The following is a 24,359-nucleotide window of genomic DNA, read 5'->3' on the forward strand; positions in this document are numbered from 1 at the left end:
CCCAGATCATCATTAAGCTATCATACTGTGAACAATTTGAAAGAATATTTTATAGTATGTAGAGTCCAGCATTTCAGTATTCATCTTTCTTTCTTATACACAGTAAAGAAATTAACGTTGCTTTCTAGATTATTCTAAGTCATGATTCCTAGACTTTTCGTTACAGTCATGTTCTTGTCATATGCAGGAAACATGGCATTTCCAGTACCTTAATATTTTAGTACAGAGGCAAGTAGTTAATTCAGAATCATTATTTAAATACTTGTCTGACAACTCTATTTTGAAGCAGTTTTTAAAAGGGTGCAGAAATTTAATAGTGAAAAAGATTTCTGAGATTTGACATGTATTTCTTGAGACAAATGTCAAACATTGCAAGCCTCCACGTCTTAGTACCTTTCTTGATGTAAACAAAGTTCTAACAAGTATCTTTAGAGACATTACAGAGAGCTCATGAATAAGCACTCAAAGTCTTACATTTGTGTTATGATTTCACAGGCTTTAAGCACTGACTCGAATGTCAGTTGCAGCAGTTAACATTTATTCCACTTAAGTCAGTGCAAATCCTTCAGGGGACTGATAACTAAGCAAGCCAATATTAATTATAATGTCATATTGTGGATTTTTATTTTCATTCAAAATTGTAGGTTTGAAGGGATCACAATTGTAAGAAATGGTGGAACACATGGAAATGTTTCTGTTACCTGGGTTATAATCCGAAACAGCAGTGATCCCTCACCCGTGACTGCCGACCTCGTTCCAGAGACCGGGGAGATATGTTTTGATCAAGGGCAGATGCTGGTAACACTTCCTCTGAACATTATCAGTGATGACATACCAGAAGAGGCAGAACCCTATCTTCTGAAACTCTTAGCTCACACAATACAGGGAGGTGCAGAAGTCAGTGAACCATCTGAGGTAAGTTTGCTTTTAAAATTCTTTTGGGGAAGGTAATAATAGGTAATAACTGGAGGCTTTACCAGTTTTGGTAGCATTCATTGATGGGCTAAACTGGCTAAAGGGTTTGGGCTTGCATATAAATCAAACAAATCAATCCTTAATGTAATCTTAGTATACAGAGCCGTATCCAAAGTACTTGGCTTAATATAGTATGCAAACCCAGACCTTTTTAATGTGGTAGCATTCAGCTTACATGATTTTCAACATACCTGGCATTGCATAAATGCTGTCTTGAGTGACTGCTTGCTAACAGAAGGCAGGAAAATTATTTTCACTTGCTCATTTGCTGTCTAAATGGTGATTTGAATGTTTTACACAGAGTAACAGCTTCAAGAGGGGAGGGGTTGGTGGCTAAGACGGTAACCTCTGAACTGTTAAATAAAGGGTGGCTAGCATTGCTGACAATTTTGTGACTCAAGTGCCTACTTTGTCACTCTCAAAAGTGGTTGGAATGAACCTTGTGAATAAAATGAAATTTTTCACAATCTGAAACATTTTGAAATTATTCAGTTTGGCTGCTGAACCAAAAAATCAGTGATTCAGAGCTCATTCTGGCACATGGATGATGCATAGTGGGAAAGTTGCCATGGTCAGTGTTGTGCTGCATGTGTACAAAGCATACTTTGGGGCTGTCAATCTGATTTCTTTCTTGGGTGCCAAATCACTAAGGAGAAAAATGTATGGTGACAGTCAGGACATGCTTTTGTGAAGGCGTGAAAACTATGGTTTATAGTAACTTTAGCATAGAGTAAGTGTTCCTGTTTTCTATTTTGCAGCTTCTGTTTTATATTCAGGACAGTGATGATGTTTATGGCCTAATAAAATTTTATCCTTTGGAGAATCAGAAGATTGAAAGTAATCCAACGGGGCGCTTTTTATCCTTGAGTTTTGCAAGGGAGAGAGGAACAGTTGGAGACGTGCAGTTGGTTTATACTGCACTGTATATTCCTGCTGGACCTCTGGATCCTGAGAGAGCGAAAGATGGCATTCTGAATATGTCTAGAAGAAGCATTCTCATGTTTCCAGAAGGAAAAACACAAGATACTTTAAATATACCAATAAGAAGTGATGCATTTCTTCAAAATGGTGCTCATTTCCTCGTACAGGTATCTCATTTCTATTTTGGAGTGGTTTTTTAGCTTCTGTAATATAAAAGATATAATTTAGTAATGGCTCCTTCCCTTTTAACATAATTTAAATGATCCTACCTGTTAAAAAAAGGAAAAAAAGTTATTAGCTGTGTAGCTAAGAAAAATTTCTTATTTAGAGACAGCTTCCACTAATATGCTGCAAAGAGCTTTATTCCTGATAATTATTTATTATTACACCATTTTATAAAGATAGACTGCTGTAACAGGATTCAGGTATTAATAATATAATTTAACAAAACCAGATCAATGTTGCAGAAGTTAGTTACCTTTGGAGGTATGTTTCTCTGTCTGCCTTTCAATTTAACCAAATTAATGCTCTCAACATTAAATTTCATAAGCATGACAAATTCTATAAATTACACGTAAGTAAATAGAAAATAAAAATACTCAACCTTGTCTTATATCTAATTTATCTATAAATTTGTCCAGAGAACTTGAAAAGTATTTTTGCCAGTTTTCTCTGTATATGCTTTTTTGGGTCTTCTCATCTTTTTTTCTGTTTGAATTTGTAAGAAGGGAACTTCTGTTATTGATAATTAAAATTGGCTCATAAAATTCATTAAAGCTGTATTTTTGACAGAAAACTGGATTTTCAGCAAAAATGTGTAAAGAAAGCATTTCCACTTTCTAATGAAGGCTTTGATTTTTCACTGGAGAAAACCCAATTTATTTTTCAGACATACTACTGTTGAAGATCATGGGCATAGTAATTACTATAGGTTATACTTATTTTCTCACCTGCAGTTAAGACTACCCCACAATCTCTACTTCCTATGGTTAGCTATTGCACTCTGGTCATCTGGGATGATGAACCCAGCTAACAATCTTAATACACAGAAAAAGGGATGAATTGGCACATCCAAAGCGCAAACCAGAGAGGCATTTCTTAGTTCCTTTTAATCTTTTTATTTTAAGTCAGAGGTCTTTAGAGTTTTCAAATTAAGATGTTGATATTAAATCTATAGATTAAAAATTTGCAAGGTTTTGTCTAACTTACAGCCTACTGAAGATGTTTTAATTACTCCTGGTACCCTGAAAAGGTTTGTTCCCTCCACCTCCTTCCCCCAACATTCTCTTAAAAAAAAAAAAAGGTGAAGAAAGTTCATTGCGAGAACTATCTTACTGCTTTGCTAGTATGCCATTTTTTTTTGCATTCACAGTTAAATAGGGAATTGCATTCTGGAGTGCTAGAATAGGTTAATATGTTTTACATTTGCATGAAATCTGAAAGATCTACAGAAGAATTGAGATATCAAATTCCAAGCTGCTTTTAAATGATACATTATAAATAACATTGCAGTGTGGACTATGGAGAAGACACACATATGGTAAGTATTTCAGAATGCAGGAACTTTGCCTGGCTTTTCAAACTGCGGATTCCAGGGAGGCAGGGGGTGCATGTTCTATACTTTCTCCGTGAACCATAAAAATCTTTTTGTTTGAATAAACAAAATCAGGGGGCTTTCCAGCACAAATAATTCATTTGGAGAAGGAAGAAAAATACCCCTATTTATCACTATGACAATCCTTCCACATTGTGAATAAATGATAATCTCAGTGAACATGTTTAGAATGAGAAGATTACAGAGTTTGTACTAGGCACAATAAAGGATCAGCTCAGGAATCAGGGGAGGAGGAGTGGAGGAGGAAATGAAGCTTAAACACAAGTAGAGAATGGATAGAGGAACTGGAGAAGTGAGATTAACATTCTTTAGTGACATCTTCAATTAAGTAACCTACTGTAGTCTGAGGAGCAGGTTTTGGTACAGACAGGAAGATTAACTAATTTAATAAAAAACTGGTCGTTATTGTTCAATTCACAGTGCTTTCTTTTTTTTTCTTCCTTGTGAGCTTATTTGCTTTAAAAGGGAACACCAAACTAAAAATAAATAAATAAATAAATAAATAATCGGTTCTTCATTAATTATTACTTTAATCTCAAAGTTACTATCCAGGATCAGAAGCACTTAAGGTGAATTGTTTCAGCTGTGTGGTATTTCAGAAACTTTACTGAGCTAACAACCACACAGTGGACCACCTCCACACTGTTAATTGCAGGACCAGGGGCTACTTTAAAAGAAAGTTTAGAAAACAAGCAAAACAAACAGCCCCACCATCTCTTCCTCAGACTCTCAATAACTAGCTGGTATGGTTGAGAATCAGTTACTGAATAAAGTATTTGTAAAACAGTTCCATCTGTCATCAAATAAAATGTGCATGAATATTTTTGTGTGTTACCCAACCAATGGCAGAACAAAGTGTGTTACAGCCCAAGTATTTTGTATATATTGGTTTTAAGAATTGAAGGGATTTAAAACTCATCAGCTGAAATAGTGATTCACAATCACTATAAGGATTTAAGTAAGGCCACTTCCCCGTCCTCCAATAAAACCTTCATATATGATAACATCTGATAACTCCAAGCCAAAAACATTCTTGTGGGAATTAAAAGGTGGTTGTCATTGGTGGTTCATGCACTAGCGGAATGTTTGCAGAAATATATGCAAATCAGTTATGGATACAGTTATTATAATGATGCATGTAGACAGAATCACATGGTATAAGTTGTATTTGAAAGAAATATTTAAACAGGCAAGTCCTGCTTTCCTTACTGTGTCAGTACTGCTGCGGGGTTTAGTGACTGACATCTCTTTTTCAAAGAAAGGGTAAATGTTTTCCTATTTCTTAGTATAAATAAAAATCAGAAATATGTTAACACAAGAGGAGAATACAGTTTTGAAATACTGTACTGATTTTCAATTCTGAGTGCAATTCTAATATATTAGTTATTACAAACAGTGAAGTCCTTAAAGTTGTATGACAGAGGAAAGGAGATTGGATCATTCTTTGGCTTCTGGTTCGAGTGACTTCAGCAGATCTTTATCAATGCATGACACAAAAAATGAAGTTTGAATGATACCTGGGCCACTTGTCAAATCAATACTGTTATTCATAGGTCTAGTAATGAATCAACCGATCTAGAAGATTCGTTGTCCCACTACATACATTTAGCTGTGTATACAAACATGATTTGTCTGAGAGGTATACCATTCTGCTGCCAGATATGCACTTAATTTCTTTGATGCAACATCTTATACATTTTCATTGCCTGTAAGAGAAATTTCTTCTGGAGATATTTTGCTCCCTGTGTATGGAACTTATTCTGAAATGTCAGAATTGGTACTAAGGCTTTTGTTTCTCAATTTTTTCTTTCTTTTTCCTACAGCTGGAAAAAGTTGAGCTGGTGGATAGAATTCCTCTAGTCCCACCTCTGAGTCCTAGATTAGGCGAGATTCGAAATATTTCTCTGAGGATCACTCCAGATATTGCAAATGGAGAAATAGGCTTTACTAGTAATCTTCCAATTATTATTTCTGAGCCAGAAGATTCCCCCGCTACAGTGGTAAGTAAACCTTTTTATATTGTCCCTTTGTATGGTAAAAGCAAAGTTTGCTATATTCAGGATAAAATTGGAAGTTAATGTGAGAAAAGTCCTTCCTCTAAAGTACTGCCTGATCCCAAATATTCCCCTGCTTAAAACACAAACAAACAACAACCCCCACCTCCACCCCCAAAACCCCACATGCTTGTAAAATTAAGGTCTGAAATAGTATTAGTCATTATCAGAAAAATGAGGTTTATCTTTGCTTTCTCTGTAAACATTCTACAACTGATTAGGTCTTGATGTTCACACAGAAGATACTGCAGACAGATTTAATCTGTCTCACCCACGACAAAGGTAGTAACGTAAAGTGGGACTGATATCGCTTCTAAATTTCCTCAAAATCTCTGTGCATCTTATAGTCGACTGACTTACATGCAAACAAAAAATTTGGCTCACTGGGTGTGTTTTCCAACAATTACACTTTTTAGCTTTCTAGGAACCCAAAGGAGTATTTTCAAAAGCGTTGCCATCCATCTGAGTGCTGTAGTCCCAGCTGAAGAAACATTTAAAAAATTTTTTTTTTCATACATTTTCCCTTTTTTCTCTGGTTGTCTTCACTGAAATTTTCCCACAAATCCTGAATCAGATAGCTTGTTTCTGATTCTCAGATTAAAACTGCTAATTTCCTTAAGCAGAGTACAGGTCATCACTGTACTATAACAACCAAAGTAAAATTATGGTAGTCATATCTAAAACCTAGCTTGTGTCTTGGTGGGGTGGGCACTGATTATATCAGTCATACCAGGCTTTTTGTGTTCATAGTTGCTTAGTGATTTGTCATATTAATGATCTGCCCTCTCCACTAAGTATACAACTGATAAATGGTTAAAAGGATAAGATTCAATACATATTTTTGTTCATATACTGTCTTTGATTTCACGTCTTATACATCAGTATGAATGAAAAACCAAGCTGGATATTTCGAGGTTCATACTCAAATAGCAATTTGAAAGGGAGTAATTGTTTCTGTATATAGTTTTACAAATCACAACAAACTCATGTGTTTCATAGGTTTCCATTGCATTGCATCGAGATGGGACTGATGGTCAAGCAACCGTGTTTTGGAGTTTGAAACCCTCTGGTGTCAATCAAAAGGCAGTAACACATGATGATATAAGTCCTTTTAATGGCTCTGTTGTTTTCTTATCTGGGCAAAGTGATACCACAATCAACATTACTATTAAAGCTGATGATATACCTGAAATGAATGAAACTGTGTTATTAACTTTGGACAGGTATTGTACCCTAATCTTTATACATATGTATCAGTTGAAATACTCAATTTATATATAACAAATTAGCACAGTATTAATTAGGTTGCGTTGGCTGTATTAGGTCGATAAGTGCCTGAAGGAATATTAGGTCCTTTGTTCAGACTGTGTATGGATTCTTCTTTGACTGGAGATCAATGTAAGAACCTGTGTTGTATTTATCATTTATATGACTTAGTTTTGTTTATATTTTGATGAAAATAATGTATGCTATTTAGAACGTTACTTCTGCTTTGATCTTTAGTTATAGCACATAACACATATCTTTTCAGAAAAGTAATATTTAGTGAGATAATGAAGAAAACTGTAGTGAAGTGTAGAAAGCAATAACTGTTTCAGTCCAAAATAGGATTATAGCTATGTGTCATTGCAGAATTAGATCAGATTTTTATTTGTTTGACCTATGCGTTCCATATTGCTTGCTCTTAATAATTAGATACTTCCATCACAACTCCTGGGTTCCAAAATGGCCCAGTGTGACCACTACCACACACTTCAGCTATAAAGAGAGCAGTAGTGTTTCTGAAGCACAGTGTTGTAGTCTCCCTTTTGTGTGAGATCGGGATTATAGGATAATTAAGGCTGTGAGGGACCTTCAGGAGATACTATTATCTGCATGTGAACACTACTCTGAATACTTGAATTAGTTCATATCCAGGAATGTATTCTCTTTTTGATTTACTAGCAGGAGAATCTTGGCTATGTATTCTGTCCTGCTTACAACAACTCAGTTGCATATATAGTTTAGAAATAGCCTCACTTCCACTACCTCCTGTTAGTCTAAGGTCCATTTTCCCACTTTTTCTGGGAACATACTAATAGGTGCCTGCCAGCTTCCACATCCACATTGAACATCTACTACTTACACCGTCCTTACCTCATGCAGAAGTGTTCTTGGCCTACATAGGAAGTGCAGACTAGCCCTTGAGAACTTCAACACTGGACACCCATGTTGATTACATACTAGCAAACCAGCAACCAGCTGTTCAAGCTGTTGCTGATGCTGTTTTGGAAAGCCTGCTTTTTGAACATCATTCTGTCACACAGGGAAAGATGTTACTCCACTGCAGGGTTGTCCAGCTTCTGTAGAAGCTGGCTGGTGGATGCATCTACTGCAGAATGAGTTACTTCATTCTACCTTGGCTACCCACTGCCTGAAAACACAGTCCTGTTCAAGACAAAAACAAATGGAGAGTACTGCAAGAGTTCTCTGCTTACCGTCCTGTGGATGAAACTGGTTTGTCTCAAGGAATTGATTAGAGTCTCTGGCACAAAGCAGGAAACTCAGATTAGAAATGGTGATAGAAGTTGTGAAGAAGTTATGTAAGGTGGCCAGAAAATAAAATTGGAAGGTTAGGAAACAAGCAAGCAGAGGAAGTAGAAAGCATAAAATACTAAATGTTTAAGTTCTGACAGCTCTCCAGAGGTGTGTAACTAGAGCTTCCTGGCACTTATTCTGAGTAGTAACCCTAGACTGTGCCTTGAAAATGGCGGTGCAGTAAGGATTGAACTGGCAGTTGAACAAACGTAACCACTGTTCTGCTTTTACTGTGTGTAGTGGGAGTAGTAGGTTCTGCTGATCATGAAGTGGTTGGTAAAAAGTGTGCCAGCAGTAAGCAGCTTTCCCACACTTGGCAATGTCAGAGGGTGAAGCAAGGGACAGGTGGTCTGGCCTGGAAAAAGAAGTAAAAACGAAGAGGAGGTAAAATCTGAACTTTTCTTTAGACATGGATAGTCTCGCTAAAGGCTATGAGTGAAATTTGGCAACTTGAACATTAGCAGAAGCCAAGAATGAGATGACTGCAAAGATATCCATTCAGTACTGGAGATGACTCTTCAAATCAAGGTTGAAGGATACTGGCAGGGTTATGTGTGTAACCTTGTGGTATTGCTTTCTGCATAGTTTGTGTTTTCTGGATGAACAGAAGATGTTAGTTTCCAAGGCTGGCAGCCAGCACCTCACAGCAGTAGTGAATTAGCATGAAAACAAAGATGCACTGTGCTGTGGATGTGCTTGTACTGTTCTATAAATTTAGCATAAGTCAGTAGCAAAATAGAGCATGTAAGAACTTTAATGAAACTATAGACATAGAACTATGTTCATAAGCATTCTATTTATTGCAATTAGTAATAGCATGGGTAAAATAATAAAAATAATTAGTTCTAACAAGGATGTATTATTTACAACTCAGCGGTGTTGTTAAGGCACTTTACATTTTAAACAAGCTTTGATTGCATCCATAACTATAAAATACACTTTCTAAGCCATTAAAAATAATATTTTCCTTCCTTGCTTTATGGCCTCTGTCCATAGGCCATAGATACTAAAAATAACTCTGAATACTGTCCAGAAAATGAAGGCCAGTGTATTTAATGAAGAATATGCTTCCTAAGAAAACAAATGAGTAATAAAGAAGCAAGACAATCCTGTACCTGCTGAAGCTTCTTCGTGTTTTCTTTTTTTAGGAGCAGCTTCAGGTTGAATGACTGCCCATATCTAAATAGGCCTGAATGGAGACCAAACATAAATAAAGCCAGATGTCTGTAGTGAAATCTGTATGAGAAAAAAAAGGCCTTGGTCTTCTTGAATGTAGGTGGAACAGGCCATGGAAACTGTGTGTATGCTTTGTGAAAGCATATATACATACTAGGGCTGTTCATTTTACCTGGTAAGCACAAACAGAACCCAGCTTCTTAAAAATCTGATTTTTTTTTTTTCCTTCTGCACAACGTGTTCTCCTACTGGCAGTTGTCACCCTGTCAGTAAGCCAGGACCTCCAGGGCACACGGGTTGTGTTTGCACTCTTAAATGAATGGTACTGAGAGTGAGAACTTAGGGACTTCAGGGTCTGGGAACAGCAGTACACTGATAGGTTTATTTTTATTTGTGAAAGTGCTAATCCATGAATAGGTGACTGTTTAAATAGTCCTTATGCTCAATTTTTGAGTCATGACTCATATAATTTAGGATGCCAGAACAGATTCACGTATGTCTGTTGTGACCTAAATCTCATCTGCTATATATAACAAAGCAAAATCGAAGCAATGTAACATGGGATTTTCTATATTCTGGTGGTTTCTGTGATGCAAGACACATTTCCATAGGCTGAAATTCTGTCTTGAGTAGACTTAGAAAATAGATTTTTAAAAAATTCAGAATGTAAAACATAGGTTTAACTGTTTAATTGTGAAATGTCTGGGAGTTTTTAAACATTCTTGTGCTTAAGAGGATACTTCATGACAAAAAGTTAGCAAATCATATGTCACGTGAAAAGCGGGGCAAGGCAGGGGGGAATCCTCCCAACCCCAGGTGTTGGAACTGTCTGTTAGTGCCCCAGGAAAGCCAAGACCCTTGTGCCCCACCGGTCTGTCAGCGCCCCGTTACAAGGACCCTTCACTGACCAGTCCCACTGGATCGAAAGGCAATTCGACTGCCTTGTTCAGGGAGACACACCAGCCGCACCAGCGGGACCTCTCAGCAGGTCTGCCCACTTTATATGAATGTGTTACCCGCTGCCAGCAACTGCTAGTGCCCACAAACGATTAATACTAACAGTTTACGGAATAACACTCTTTATTAATATAAAATTGTGACAAGTTAAGATTCATGATTGGCGGTGATGGGGACTGTCTGATTGAAATGATATACTACTAAACTATATACAACCAAAACCTTAATTACTAATGTCAGCTAGAATGAGTTAGTTATTTAGCATACATAAGTCACAGTTCTTACCCAATAGGCATCCCTATCGGGGGAGAAGACAGGTTCAGCCTGTCGCCTGACCCCAGAAGTTATGACGGAATGTTACCCCCCTCATCTGTCCACTTTTTATACTTCATAGTACATTGCATATTCATTATGATACACAATATTGGTTAGAAGTTTCTTGCTTCTAATGTAAATTAGTATGCATCCTCAGACAGCACCACTGAAGTTCTCTGCTGACTACACATGCTCCTCAAGCGGGGTTTTGCCCTCTTTCAGGAATGCTACTTGAGTTGGAGGTTGTGATCTCCCACTATCACTATTATCTTTGTCCTATTTTCAACTAATTTTCTGTTGATGTCAGTGGATTGCAACACCTTATCCTGTTTCCTCTCATAGCCAGAACTTTCCTCACTTGAAGGCTTCTTTCTGTGTAACTTAGGTAATGGTGCTCTTTTCACTATCTGTTCTCATGCTCCCCAAGGCTGACTCCCTTGGTTAGAAGTCCCTTCATTCATAACAACTTTAGAGTGGGTCAGATTGACCTAGCTTTGTGAGCACTGAACCAGAGTTGAGTAATCCGGGAGTTTACACAACTCCCTGGACTTATTTCATTCCAGGACCAGTCCATTTCCATCACATTTAGGTGGAGCTTGGGTGACTCCAGTCATGTGTATTGTTGTTACTAACTGGTATTGTGTGCCCAGCAAGGTGTAGTAGTACCTTGTAGGCAGGTAGCTTTGAGATGGAGCTGTGTGTTAGTGTTACGATGATTTTTTTTCATCTAAGGAAAGTAATTTTGCCGCAATGGTTGGCTCAGCCACAGACATCTCATGGATCCTTCGTGTGACAACCGCTGTGCAGCTGATCAGCTGTGTGGTGCCATCGAGTTCCCGTTCCTGCAGGGAGCACGACAGAGCCTGGCCGTGGGGTCTCCACTCCGCTCCATCCTCCCATCACTCCCATCAGCATGTGCTGAGCTGGCAGGCTGTGTTGCTTAGGGAACTGTGAGGATGTAGACTCCGTGCATGCCAACCACCCTGAGGGTAACAGCTGTATTTTACCCTAAAAAAGCTTTCTGTAATACTATGCTTCTGTTAGGACCCAGATTTTCTCTAATTCCTCCCCCAAGGTGATTTTCCCACATCACAGAAGGACTATTTAAAGCACTGCATACTATGTATGGTCCTTGACTCAGGGCTCAAGTAATGTTCATGTATTGGGGGTTGCTCTCTGCACACTTGCATGCACAGAAACACTAATATACTGTTTAATGGAGCTGGGATTTTCTCCTAACTAGGTGATTTCCTGTAGTTAGCATCTGTTTCAAAACTATTTATCTTTGTTACTATTTTTAGTAATTTTTCCGTTAAGTAACATGTGATGCTATATAAATTAACTCTTTCTTTGTAAAATATTGGCTTTTTCTTCAGGGGTTTGGTCAGACTTTGTTTTGATGGGGAAAAAGTTATTTGAAAATAGTAGCAGAATATTAAAATAAGTGCTACTGGACACCTACTGCTATCTTTTATTTCTTTTCAAAATAATAGCACCATATATCTCCTGCTATGAGTAACAAAATTTAAAATATCCTCCAAAATCAAATAATTTGTGGATTAAAACTGGAGAGAAGGTGTTCCCTCTGATGAAAAGCACTGTGGAAAATAATGTAGCAAATCCTATTTTAATACTGTTCTTTAAAGCTAGGTCCTGCCACTAATTAAATCAGTAGATAATTCTGTGAAAATTGAAGAAGGGGTGAACACTGACTGCAAATCTAGGAAGCAAAGTGAGTAACATTCCACAGGCAATCCGAACGTGCCTTTTCTGAGATACCTTGATAGAAAAGAAAGTTTTTTAGGGAAGTGAGTAATAGCAATGCAGGTTCAGGGTTACAGTTCAGTTTCTCAGGTGCCTTTTGAAACGTTCACTTTCTGCAGAAGTCCAATTCTTGGTCCAGAGCAATCAAATTTGACCACGTTGGATCTCTTAATAATTATTATTTTATTTGCAGTGGTGTTTAGTTCATAACAACATTGAAATTGCCATGTTACTTTAAACTCGGTCAAGCGTCTTCTTTCTGCTATTTTGTAGCAGTACGCTTTTAAAAAAGGGCAAGAAACATTTTGAAGCTTGAGTTAAATTGTCCTAATTAATCTGTAGCTCTTGCTAAATAATTTATTTTATTTTTTTTTAAGGAAAGAATTTCCCTACTTACAGGTCATTTCCCATGAGATTTGTTGTATGGGAAGTGGTTTTTTTACAGCTGTTTAATCACAGAAAACACAGTTACACTGTTTGAGATTGTGTTTCTTACATAAGCATCATAAACACTGCCAGCACTGGTCCTCTGTGATAAAATGAATCTTCATGTCCACAGACAGCCATTTTACAGAAAAAGTTAAGCTGAGGAGAAAGACAGGGAAGTGGCTTTCCCAGTGAGAGTGACCTCCTTACTCCTGGTCAAGTGGTCTTTCTAGTAGCTGAAGATCCTTGGTATGGCTAAGCAATTGTGTTCAAGGAGGTGTTTTAACTTTTTTCATTACTTCCGAATGCCCCCACAAGGGCAAACCATGAGTTTGTGAGGTTCTGAATAGCCATTTTTATTCTGTTTCCTCACCGCTATTACAGGAGTGCCTAAAGAGTTGGTTTCACATACAAGTTCTGAAACTGGACTGGACTGACCCTGTGCTCTCCATGGCAGTTTAGACATCTTTACTCTGTGATGAAAGGACTGTACATGAATGCTGGACATTGTCAGGGCATGTAGCAAGAGCTGATGGCTGGTGGCCTGCAGGCAGTGTGGTGGTGTAGAGCCAGAAGTCCAGCCTGATGACACAGCTGGATAGGCAGGGGCCCATCCCACTGCCCCTAGCGATGCAGGAGAGCAGGATGGAGCAGGTTACAGGGGGCAACCTGGAGTCCAGGGCATCAGGCAAGGTCATGGTGGTGGGGCAGGTCAAGCCAGGAGCACATACCAGGTTTAGGCTGGATGATGGTCACTGGGGTCAGGCACAGCCCAGCAATTAGCAGGCAGGGCCACAGCGAGGAGACAAATCCAAAGTCAAGCCAGAAGGTCACCTGGTGCATCCTGGTCCAGGGATGCATGAGAGTTTGTATGTGTGTACCTTAGGCTGTAGACACGAGGGATCCGGTTGTGTACATGGTTCGTTGCTCATGTAACAGCAGCTGGCAGTTAAAAGCCTAAGCCTAGGTGTTTCTACTCCATTTTTGCACAGGCTGTTTTATGCCTTTTTTGAATAGTAACCAATATTCACTATGTCAGAGTAGAGAGAGCAATCTGGCCAGTCAGGCAGAGAAAACATGGTCAGATCAGTCGGCCAGCCAATCATTGATCCTAGTGTTGAAAATAGGACTTGGGTGGAGAAATCTCCAGAACAACGGTTTCCTTTAGCAGTGGATGGGCTGAAGCTACATAGTTGCTTTCTGACCTGCAGGTTCTCTAGATGCTGATCTGACTTACACTGTGGCTGTTTAAAAGTAATGAAGTATTTCCAGTCTTAGTCCTTTCAAAGAACACCTGGAGATGCACAAGGTGCACACCTCATGCTACTTTGTGAATTGTTTCATTTCTCTTACCCTCTGGATTTCTGCAGTGCTGCCATTGTGCGTGACAATTTAATATAAGACTGTAGTACTAATCACCTTAACAGAGGACTGTTTTTGTCTGTGCCGTGTTTGGACTCATGCAGTGTAACTTCATGAAGCTGAAAGATTGTATTTCTGGCACACCCTTTCTCTATTGGTGATTATGTCTTAACTACTTAAGCTTGTACATATGTACAAAGACCTTACTTAACGTAATAGTTCATTTGTATTCTCTGTTGAAAATTGTATTATCAACAGCTTAATGATATAATTGAATTTCAGCATTGGAATTTTCCCCATGAGCTTTTCGTTGTGTTAATGCTTTGATGGTTCTGCAACACTTTTGCGTACGTTTCTGAAGGAAGGGAGAATGCCTTAATAGATAGTATTTAAGATCTAGCTTCACTGGAAATCAATGAGAAATTTCTATTAATTCAGATCTCCTATTTAGAAAAATGTAGCCGCAAGTGTATTTGCTTTATTTTCTCAGACTTTTGAATGAACTCTTATCTCTGTTGAATACTGAACCTGAGTTCTTTATGAGATTAGTGAAGTCAGAATTTCACTTTGTAAATGCTGTGATAATCTGTTTATGGTATTTTGATGGGAAGTGCAGGTTTATATTTAACATATATTTATTTTAGATTAAGAAAGTCAAATTGTGTGATTGCCATTGTAGAATAATACTGCCCTTTCATCTGATTTGATATGGTAGTTTTGTTATAGGTGCTTGGCCAAAACAGAACCAATTAAGAGGTTACCAAATACTCTTTTCTTATTCTTGTATTTTTGTATAATTTTGTGTTGGTGTTTTACTTTGGTAATCTGGTTAACTGAAAAATTGTCAAAAATGAAATTTGATGTAATTTTGTGCCAAAATAGTTTTTTATATGTATCTGTTATAGGTCCCACTGTGCTTATCTCTTTTTATTATTACTTTGGCAGGTTGATGAAATATCATGGAAACATGTAGATTTTATTTTTTTTTTTTTATGAAGGTCTGTTTATAAATGTGGGCTGCTGATGCAGTTGTGAGCAGGCACAGAGGCTGGCAGTAAATGAGCCCTTGGACAAGGGCTTGGTAGGGTGTACGATGAATGGGTGTTGACATCCTGAATTGGTCATGGGGTCATTTCTCCTAAGTGGGAGTTGCCCACTTGCTAGCATTTGTCAGCAAGAGAATGCCAAGCAAGTAGTGTTCCCATAAAATGAACATTATAAGAATTTGGAAAGGAAAAAGGAAGCTTTGTGGGTTGTTTGTTTGTTTGTTTTGTAATTATTATTATTCTTTTCTAAAGTTATTAGTATTGAAATTCTAGCAAGTGGCACTTTCCTTCCCCCATCCCCTTTTTCTTTCTTTCTGTGTTGACAGGGTAGAGACAGAAAGGTTTGTCGTGTATTTTGGGTAAGTGCAGTCAACTGCGGTTTGTCTTCAGTGAAGCAATGCTTTGTTTTACAAGTGATTGATTTGGACAGAATCTCAATAATTTCTTTTTCTCTCAGGGATCACATCTTCTGCATCTCTTCGGACAATGCATGCTTGCCCTTTTGTGTTTAATTTGATGGCACGGGGTTCTGGCTTGAAGGCATTTCTTTATTTAGGATTTGTGAATGATTAAAGTTATGAATGCATGGCTCAGTGTGTATTTGAGCATTTTCTGCAATAATGGATTAGTTGTTTGAAACTGCAAGAAATACGATTTGCCCCAACTGAATGACTGAGTTCACTAGAATTTTAGAGAAGTATTCTGTGATCAAAGATGAGCAGTTACCTTGCTTTTGAATAGCTTACATTTAGTTTATGTTAAACAGACATAATTCTGTCTGCTGACATATTTTTCAAATATGCAAAAAAATGACATGTTACCCTTTTAATAGATATTTCCTTGTAACCTCCCTGTAGACTTCACTACAAGATACATTGCTATTTATTTTTTTATGTGTGGGCTTTCCAGTTGTTTATGGAATGTTTGTGGAAACAGTTCTGGAACTGATTTCAAATATTGGATTATAGCACATCACATGTCTTTCTACATGAAACAGTGTTTCAGGAAGTCTGGGTTGTAGTACAGTGCAACCATAAAAATATTTACAGTATGTTGGACCAAAAGTACATTGACATTTTCTTCCAGGAAACATGGGAGATGTACAGGAATCTGAGCACATAAACCACCATGTAATAAACCATATCCAAACCATCAATCTGAACGTGCATTCCTGATGCATCCTTCAGTAGTAGGAAGTCAACGCAAGAAATGTGCAAGGTTTCCTTCTGTTGTCAGATACAGCCTGTTCATGTCCATGATTAAGTCCAGGATGGTGTAGCTCTAGCTGAGGGAGGGAAATCCTCCACCAAGAGGAGCTTTATTTGATGATGCCTACACCATTCACCATATGCTTTTAGGCAGCAGGTTTGTGAGTAAGGGAGGAGCAAGGGAACAAGTCGGAGCTACTCAGAGTAGGTCCAACACTTACTAGAGCCTGACTGGGATCCTACAAGTAGTATCCACATCTTACAGAAAGCAGGTGAGGATGAAATCCACAATATTGAGGGGCAAGTCTCTTCCTATTTGAAGCAATATTAATTTTTACAGAAAAGGGTAAGAATGTGTCGTTGTCAATGAAATTGCTATTTGTTTAAGTGATTTTGTATTGTCCTTTACATTTTGATCCAAATACAAAGTAATACTGAACATAACTCTTAACTTTTTACTGCACAATTCTGTTCTTTTTCTGTGTGTTGTGTGCATGTGTGACTGAAAATCACCAACTATGAAAACTAACCAGAAAACAAGTTTACTTCAGAAGCAAAGTTTGGTTTTTTTACAAATAGATAAAATGTACTAATGGGTTGTTCTTAATTTATTTTATTCTTTGCAGATAATTGTTTTCATAATTTATTCTTAAAATTCATCAGTATTCTGATGTTCATCACACCAGTGTAGATTTACTTCCCAAACACAATTGCCACTCAAAAAACCTTCTTGCCTTCCTTTCTCAGGGTCAGTGTGGAAAATCAAATACTGAAATATGGGTTTACTACTTGTGAAATCATTATTTTGGAAAATGATGATCCAGGAGGAGTGTTTGAATTTTCTCCCTCTTCCAGAGGTCCCTACAGTATCAAGGTAGCTATGAGTAACTTCTCTTAATCGTTATGGATAACTTAAAGCAGAACACTAAAAAAGGCTGGATTCTCGTTTTCTGCAGGAAGGGGAGTCTGTCGAACTGCAGATTGTCCGCAGTAGAGGAAGTCTTCTCAGACAGTTTCTACACTACACTGTAGAGCCAAGAGACAATAATGAGTTTTATGGAAGCACAGGAATTCTGGAGTTCAAGCCTGGTGAAAGAGAAATCATAATTACTCTTCTGACAAGGATGGATGGGATTCCAGAGGTAAAATTTACTATTTTTCCTCTTCAAATTCTGTTCACAGACATATTAGTTTGTCATTTATTAAAATGTAGGCATATATCTAGGAGCATAACAGGTGTGTCATGTATTTTCTCCAGAATGTCTTCCCAGCCTCTAAACCAGGGGTGCCTGGATAAATAGGTGTCTTTGGGTTGAGTAGTTCTCAGTAGTGGTGTTTTTTTTTCTTTTCTGTGAATTGAAAAAGTTATGCTTTGAATCCATGTAGGTTTTTAGCATCTGTGACACTCTGTAGCATAGAGTGTCATTGTTTAGTTGCCCTCTGTGTGAAAAACCACTTTCTTTTTATTTCTTTTCTAGTAATCCCTGCTAGTTTCACTTAGTGCTCCCTGATCTGGACTAATATTTGCAATATAGATACATAGGTGCAATACTTGTTTTAATGTCCCTTGAAGCATTACCTGTGAGCTCTTTTCAGAAAATATATGAACTAAAAAGTCCCATTAGATTAATAAAGCAAGCTGATACATTCTTTTTAAATTAGTTTGGTGTTGGTGCTTTAAAAATCTTTTCTTTCCCTGTTACAAAGCCAGAAACATTAATAAATCTTACGGAAAACTTAAACTTTCAGGGAGCATTACAAATACATTTGTACTAGTGAATCGATGTGATTCTGAGTTAAGTACACAAAATAAGCCCTTGCCTACAATAATGCTTGATTTTTTAGGAAACAGTCCTATCAGAGATAAACATTTCTAATGATTTTTTTGTTTTGATGGCAATGTACAAACACATTGTGCATGTGGAAAGCATGTGTGATTTCCTTTTGCTTAAATTTGTATCTCTTTCTGCCTGGCTAGGGATTGTGGATGTTTGGCCATTTGTTTTGAATGTGGATACTGAATATGTCTTTCTATTCTGACTGAGTTTCCCTTTTCTAGCTGGATGAGATGTACACTGTAGTACTCAGTGGCTACACTGAAATGCCAGGCAAGCTGGGGAATGCCACAAGGGTCAATATAACCATTCTGAAGAATGATGATCCACACGGTGTCATTCAGTTTCTACCTGATGAACTAACCGTAACGATAAAAGAAAGTAAAGGAGAAATAATCTATGCTGGTAATTCTTTTTTTTTTTTTTTTGAGTTACTGCTTTATCTGCTGTCTGCCCCTGCAAGGCTTCTTTTCCCCATTTCACCTTTCTATGACAATGTCTGACAAGTCTCCACTCCGGAGTTTCCAGAGTGGTACAGTGCCAGCATGATGAGCAGTGGAGACTGAAGTGGAAAAGGATTGGCCTGGAAAGCCAGAGGGATCAATCCCGTAAAAAAATGGCTAGAGAATATTCCAGACAGGAGGGACAGAGTATTGCTCTATGTGCAAAGTGCAACCTGGAGGTAGTAGCTCTGCTTGTGGAGCATGAAGGATAGGGTGCTATGTGAGAGGCAAATAGAGCTAAATGTTCGTATGGGTGACTTCAATTTATCTATGTCTATTCAATTATTAAGTACATGTACAGACAAAAAATAACAAATTTGAGCAAGTTTGAACTGCTTTAATGGTCTGTCTTTATGTGTCCTTTGATGTAGTGCTTTCATATATTATTTGTTTTGCAAGAAGTGGATTTGCTTATTATTTCCTTTCCTTTTTCTTTGTTTCAGCTTTGCTGACCTTTTTGTTTTTTATTTATGTTCGTCTGAAGATGTACAGTGACTGTATATGTTTGTATTTTTTATAGCTGCTTACAGAGTTATGAGAAACCAGGGAAACTATGGCAATGTTAGTGTGTCTTGGGTTGTTGACCCAGCATGTACCAATGACATCTATCCAGAACAAGGGACTGTTCTCTTTGATAATCTGGAGTTTTCAAAAAATATCACCATTTACTCTCTGCCAGATGAGGTAAACATTTTTACAGTGTTTTTGTGTGAATATATGGGACAAAGAGCAAATGCTAAAACATTATAGTTTAAGGAGAAAGAAGGAATGTCTGTTTTTTAAGAGCCTGTTAAGTATTTGTAGGAAAAGTCAAAATACTTGGGTAAAACTGAGATTACTTCAGCAAATCATAAAAGAATTTGAGTGCATACCTATAAACAAAAGAAGTTAGAAGCCGAGCATAGTTCAATGTGGTTAAATTATAGAAAAGTTAATTTGATTAAACACCTTGTTTTGATAGCAGGAATCTTACTTTTTTTTTTTAAATGCTGATATAATTGAATCAATATAAGAAAGAATGAGAACAATTAATAATAAATAAAACTGTAAAAATAAATTACATGTATCAGAAGCAGGAAGTTACAAGATAACTTTTGGATCATCTGTACAACAGCAAAGATAAGAGGACTTATTTACAAGGATTTTTGACTGATGATGATTTCTGTGTAAGTGAACTGTCATTTGTTACCTGCCTCAACACATTTAAGGATCAATAAATAAAAAACAACACTCAGAAATCTCTGCTTTGTTAATCCCCTCAACTGTTCATTGTAATTTCTTCACTGTTTTGTGTGCCAGAAATTAATTTTATAATACTTTCTCTTTCAGATACCTGAAGAGATGGAAGTATTCATCATCAGTTTATTCAATGCTACTGGTGGAGCTAGGCTGGGCAATATAACCAGTGCAATTTTACAGATTACAAGGAATGATGATCCCATTTATTTTGCAGGTTGGGTGTTACTGTTTCTAAATGTGGAATATGTATACTATCCCAAACAGATTTTATTCACAGACCAGATCATCAAGAAAACCTAAAACCAATGGAGCTAGTATAAAATGTTCATGTTATTGTTGTGTTGAATTTCTATTTATTTCCTTCAGAACCTTCTCTTATTTTATTTCATTATTCTCTTTGTTCATGCTTGTTGAGATTGGTTAGATGGCTAAGTACAACAATATTCTTTTGTACACAGAAGTATTTCCATGCCTTTACCACGTACACCTTCTATCTCACTGAGGAGAAGGATCCTCTTGGGTAGGGTTAAGAAAATAGTCCACATGTGAGGAGCTCAGGCTTGAACTCAGGTAGATTTGTTGCTTGTGTATTTACAGAACCTCTGTCAGTGAGCGTTAAAGAAGGAAGTGTTGCAAATTTTACAGTCCTGAGGAATGGATCGGCTGATGTTGCTGTTGCTGTCCAGTATATTACTGTTAATGGAGATGCAACAGCTGAAGAGGGAGACTTTGTTCCCAGTGGAAAGAGCAGTTTCATTTTGTTTGATGTTGGAGAAAGAGAACAGAACTTATCTGTGTATATTAATGATGATGATACCCCCGAAACAGATGAAACATTTTATATCTTCCTTTTGAACTCTACAGGTAAAAGTAATGATTTTATGGATGTTTAATAACTCTTTTCTTATTTTTTTCTGCAATTTTTTACCACCTTGGTCTTATCATAAAGCAATCTATAAATGCCAAGTATGAATAAGGTTTGCTTCAACATTTCTATAAAATTACTGTATACAGTGTATGTGGATTTTCGTTTTGAATTGTTTAATTGGAAACACAAATCAAATGATATAGCTGAAACCTTTCCTGCAAAAACAACCAAAACAACTGGAGTGAAAGTCTCTTTTCAAATGGAAATGATTGAGATTAGAGGGGGTTTTGACTTGACTACAGAAACACAAAGCTAAAGAATGTTAGTACTGCAACATTTTTAGGGAAAGAGGGATTCTTTTAGATTTTTTGCCGTGCTCCAGTGCCATACACAGCTGCCTGTTTTTTGTAAAAACAGAGAACTGCCTCATTTTAGAGGGCAACCATGTAAATTGGTATGTTTTCATTTTTGTAGGACTGCAACATATGCATACTTTTTTTTTTCAGTCTGACATTATAGTTTTACAAGGTTTAATCTACAGAAATAGAGTGTCTTAAAAAGGACCCAATGTACCACTAGTAAAAAATGGGTTTATTATCTTAGAAATAGCATCGCCTTTTTTTAAAAAAAAAATACCTACCAGGGATTCTATTCAAGATGAGGAAACAAAAAATTAGATTTCTTCATTTAGACATGCATACTAAGTGTCTTAGCTCATTACAGTCTTTAATGAACTAGTCTTCACAGTCAGTGAGACTAAGAGAGTACTTCAGGTCACATGAAAGTGGGCACCATGTGGCTGGTCTATGAATTGCTCACAAGACTTCCTTGATCTTGAACTGCATCTGCCCTTGACATTGGTAACAGGCAGTCAGAGAATTATAGGGCATTTTTTAGCAATTGATTGAGTATAAGGTAGCTTACGTGTTTCCTGAGGTCTCAGCTAGCATTCACTCTGGTACCCAAGTCTCTTACAGACATCAACCATATAGAGATGTTTGGACAAAGACATTCTTTTCCATTCTTAAATTTTCAGTGATCTCTTCCTACTCTCTTGAGGAGCTACTGGTATTTGCTCTTATCACTCTGTTATAGGATGGTTTTCCTCCTGGCACACTAGTGCTACAAGAATGGCTAGCTGCAGACTTTCTTTGCCTCTAAAAGGAGGATCATCTTATTGTGCAACCTTTCTAGAATCACTAAGAATACAGAATATTTCTATACACATGTCTGAATACAAAGATACTTATTTTAATTCCATGAACTGTTGCATATACTGGCCTTGATTGTTACCTCACTTTTGAAAATTATGTTGGACTGTTTTAACTCAGGGAAAATACAGCTAGAGATCTATGAAAAAGTGATAAAAACATTGTTTACTTTTGGAACAAAAGCTAGTCTAATGCTCTTAAAAAGGGTGAAAAATGGGATGGAGGTGGATACGTAATGTACATCTGCGAACATAAGAAGGGTGTTAGTATGTCCCTACAGTGCTAACATACATACAGAAATCCTGCTAGCTTCCACTTTGACTTCACAGGTATCTTAGATTTTTTCCTTTCAGATAGGCTGTGATATGGGTATGAATAAACTCTTATTCTTAGTTTCTGTTTAGTTAAAGTGCAGTATTTCTATTCTAGAGCTAAAGGAGAGCCGGGATCTCAGAATATATATATTTTTCTTTTGACTTTACCAATCAATCAAACATGATCATACAATCCTTTCTGATCACAATCACATCTTCTCTGGTCATGTCACATATATTTCTTCCTGAAAATCTTAGGTCTTGCTCTTTGCATGAGATGCTACTTAAGAATTTTTGCTTTGATTTGCTTGTTACCGATTATGTCAAATACTGGTTTTCACTGATTTTTGTGTAATTCATTACTTTGGATAAAAGGTGTGAGAAGGAAACATTTTCAGTTTTAGAGTTACCACCATTTCTGATTCCTGTTTTGAAAAAATGAATCATCCTCTCTTTTAGGGGATACTGTTGTCTTCAAGGCTGGAGTGGCTACAGTTATTATTGAAGCAAATGATGATCCTAATGGAATTTTCTCCTTGGAACCTTTGCAGAAGGCAGTGGAAGAAGGCAAAAGTAACAATTTTCTGTAGGTAACTTTTAAATAATACTTTTGCACTTCTTTTGTACTCATGTATGTGCTTTGATCTAATTCCATACAAATTTGCATTGATAAAAATGTATTAAAGAAAAACAGCTTTGCCAAATTTGGAATTAATTGTAAACATATTGAAGACATCAACTCTTATATTATCAAGTAGACTGTGCATATTAAAATTTATACAGAAATTCGTGTTAAAATTAAATAAATAAGACTATACATTGATGTTTTGTTATTTCTCAGTAGACAGAAGAATCTAGATGATTGAGCAGAATATAACTTAGAGTAACAGAGAAGTAAAAACACTTTTCAAAATACAGCTAAATACGGCTGTGTGGTTGTTAATTTCTTTTTGTACCCTACTTTGAAGCCTTCCCCTACAACCAACCTATATTACTGTATTTCTGTTAGTTGTTTTTCTTCTATCTGTTAATTACAGGTGGAAGTCTATACTCAAAGTCCAGATGTGACTGTCTTCTAGACTGAAAATACTCTTCCCTAGTCTGGTTGCTGAAAATGTTTTCCATCCATCCACTGGGATATATTCAGGAATGGGAAGGGTTAGGAAATGAATTTGTCTTGTTATGTTCTATAACATCAGGATGGGATTATAATTTGGCAAAAATACTGGTTTTTCATTAAGAAACCTCTAGACAGGTTATAAAGAGAAGTTAGGTCACAATAAATGTCCTAGTGTAAACAGTTGGGGAAGAGGATCTTTTCACATTTGTTTAATTATCTTTTATGTCTTTTTATTGGATTTTTTTTTGGTTTCTTTTAAGGCCTTGAAGCAGGTGCCTATGACTGTGAATTAGGTCTTTATGCTTGTGTTACACAGCTAAAAAATGAAAATTCTTGAGAAAAGCAGATACTAAAAATATTGTGTGTTTGCTTCTGGTATGCTACTTTTTGAGGTTTTATTGGGCCTTTTTAATTTTATTTGCAGGATACATTTGAATTTATGGTGTGAAGAATGGTGATTTGGATGAATTAAACATGTTTATATACAGGTGCTTTATGGAATTGTGTAATACCAAGATCACCCACATTTAAGGACCTTGCTCAGTCCTCACTTATGAAATCTAATTACTAGGGAGCTGACTCTTCTGTATCCTCAGGGCTTTGGCTACCATGTTGTACGTAACAAAAGGGTCAGGGTAGCATATGAACTAAACACTGAGAACAGCTATGAGGGTACTGAGCTTTAGAGGAAGTAACTGGAGTTACTGCAACAGTGCTACACAGCTGGGGTAGCGTGCCCTGGTTAATGGCAAAAAGAAGAAACCTTTGGAAGCAGAAACAACATAATGATGTTGGTGTGCCTAGACTAGTTTTGCTGAATGAATTTTTCAGCCTATTGTAATCCCTTTGTACAGCATTTTATTTTACCGTGCA

At 37.0% G+C, this 24,359-nt stretch overlaps 1 protein-coding gene across 1 annotated transcript in view; it reads left to right on the top strand.

Moving 5' to 3' along the window:
* The window catches only part of ADGRV1 (adhesion G protein-coupled receptor V1), a 291,184-nt gene that overhangs the window by 22,013 nt on the left and 244,812 nt on the right, over positions 1 to 24,359 (top strand). The window contains 12 exon segments of the mRNA XM_056325098.1: positions 645 to 915; positions 1,734 to 2,063; positions 5,335 to 5,511; positions 6,565 to 6,788; positions 15,515 to 15,547; positions 17,144 to 17,270; positions 17,353 to 17,538; positions 18,456 to 18,636; positions 19,255 to 19,418; positions 20,064 to 20,187; positions 20,571 to 20,837; positions 22,826 to 22,952. Coding sequence (XP_056181073.1) covers positions 645 to 915; positions 1,734 to 2,063; positions 5,335 to 5,511; positions 6,565 to 6,788; positions 15,515 to 15,547; positions 17,144 to 17,270; positions 17,353 to 17,538; positions 18,456 to 18,636; positions 19,255 to 19,418; positions 20,064 to 20,187; positions 20,571 to 20,837; positions 22,826 to 22,952 — 2,211 coding nt within the window.

Source organism: Falco biarmicus, chromosome Z (genome assembly GCF_023638135.1).
Source record: "Falco biarmicus isolate bFalBia1 chromosome Z, bFalBia1.pri, whole genome shotgun sequence".
NCBI classification, from domain to species: Eukaryota; Metazoa; Chordata; class Aves; order Falconiformes; family Falconidae; genus Falco; species Falco biarmicus.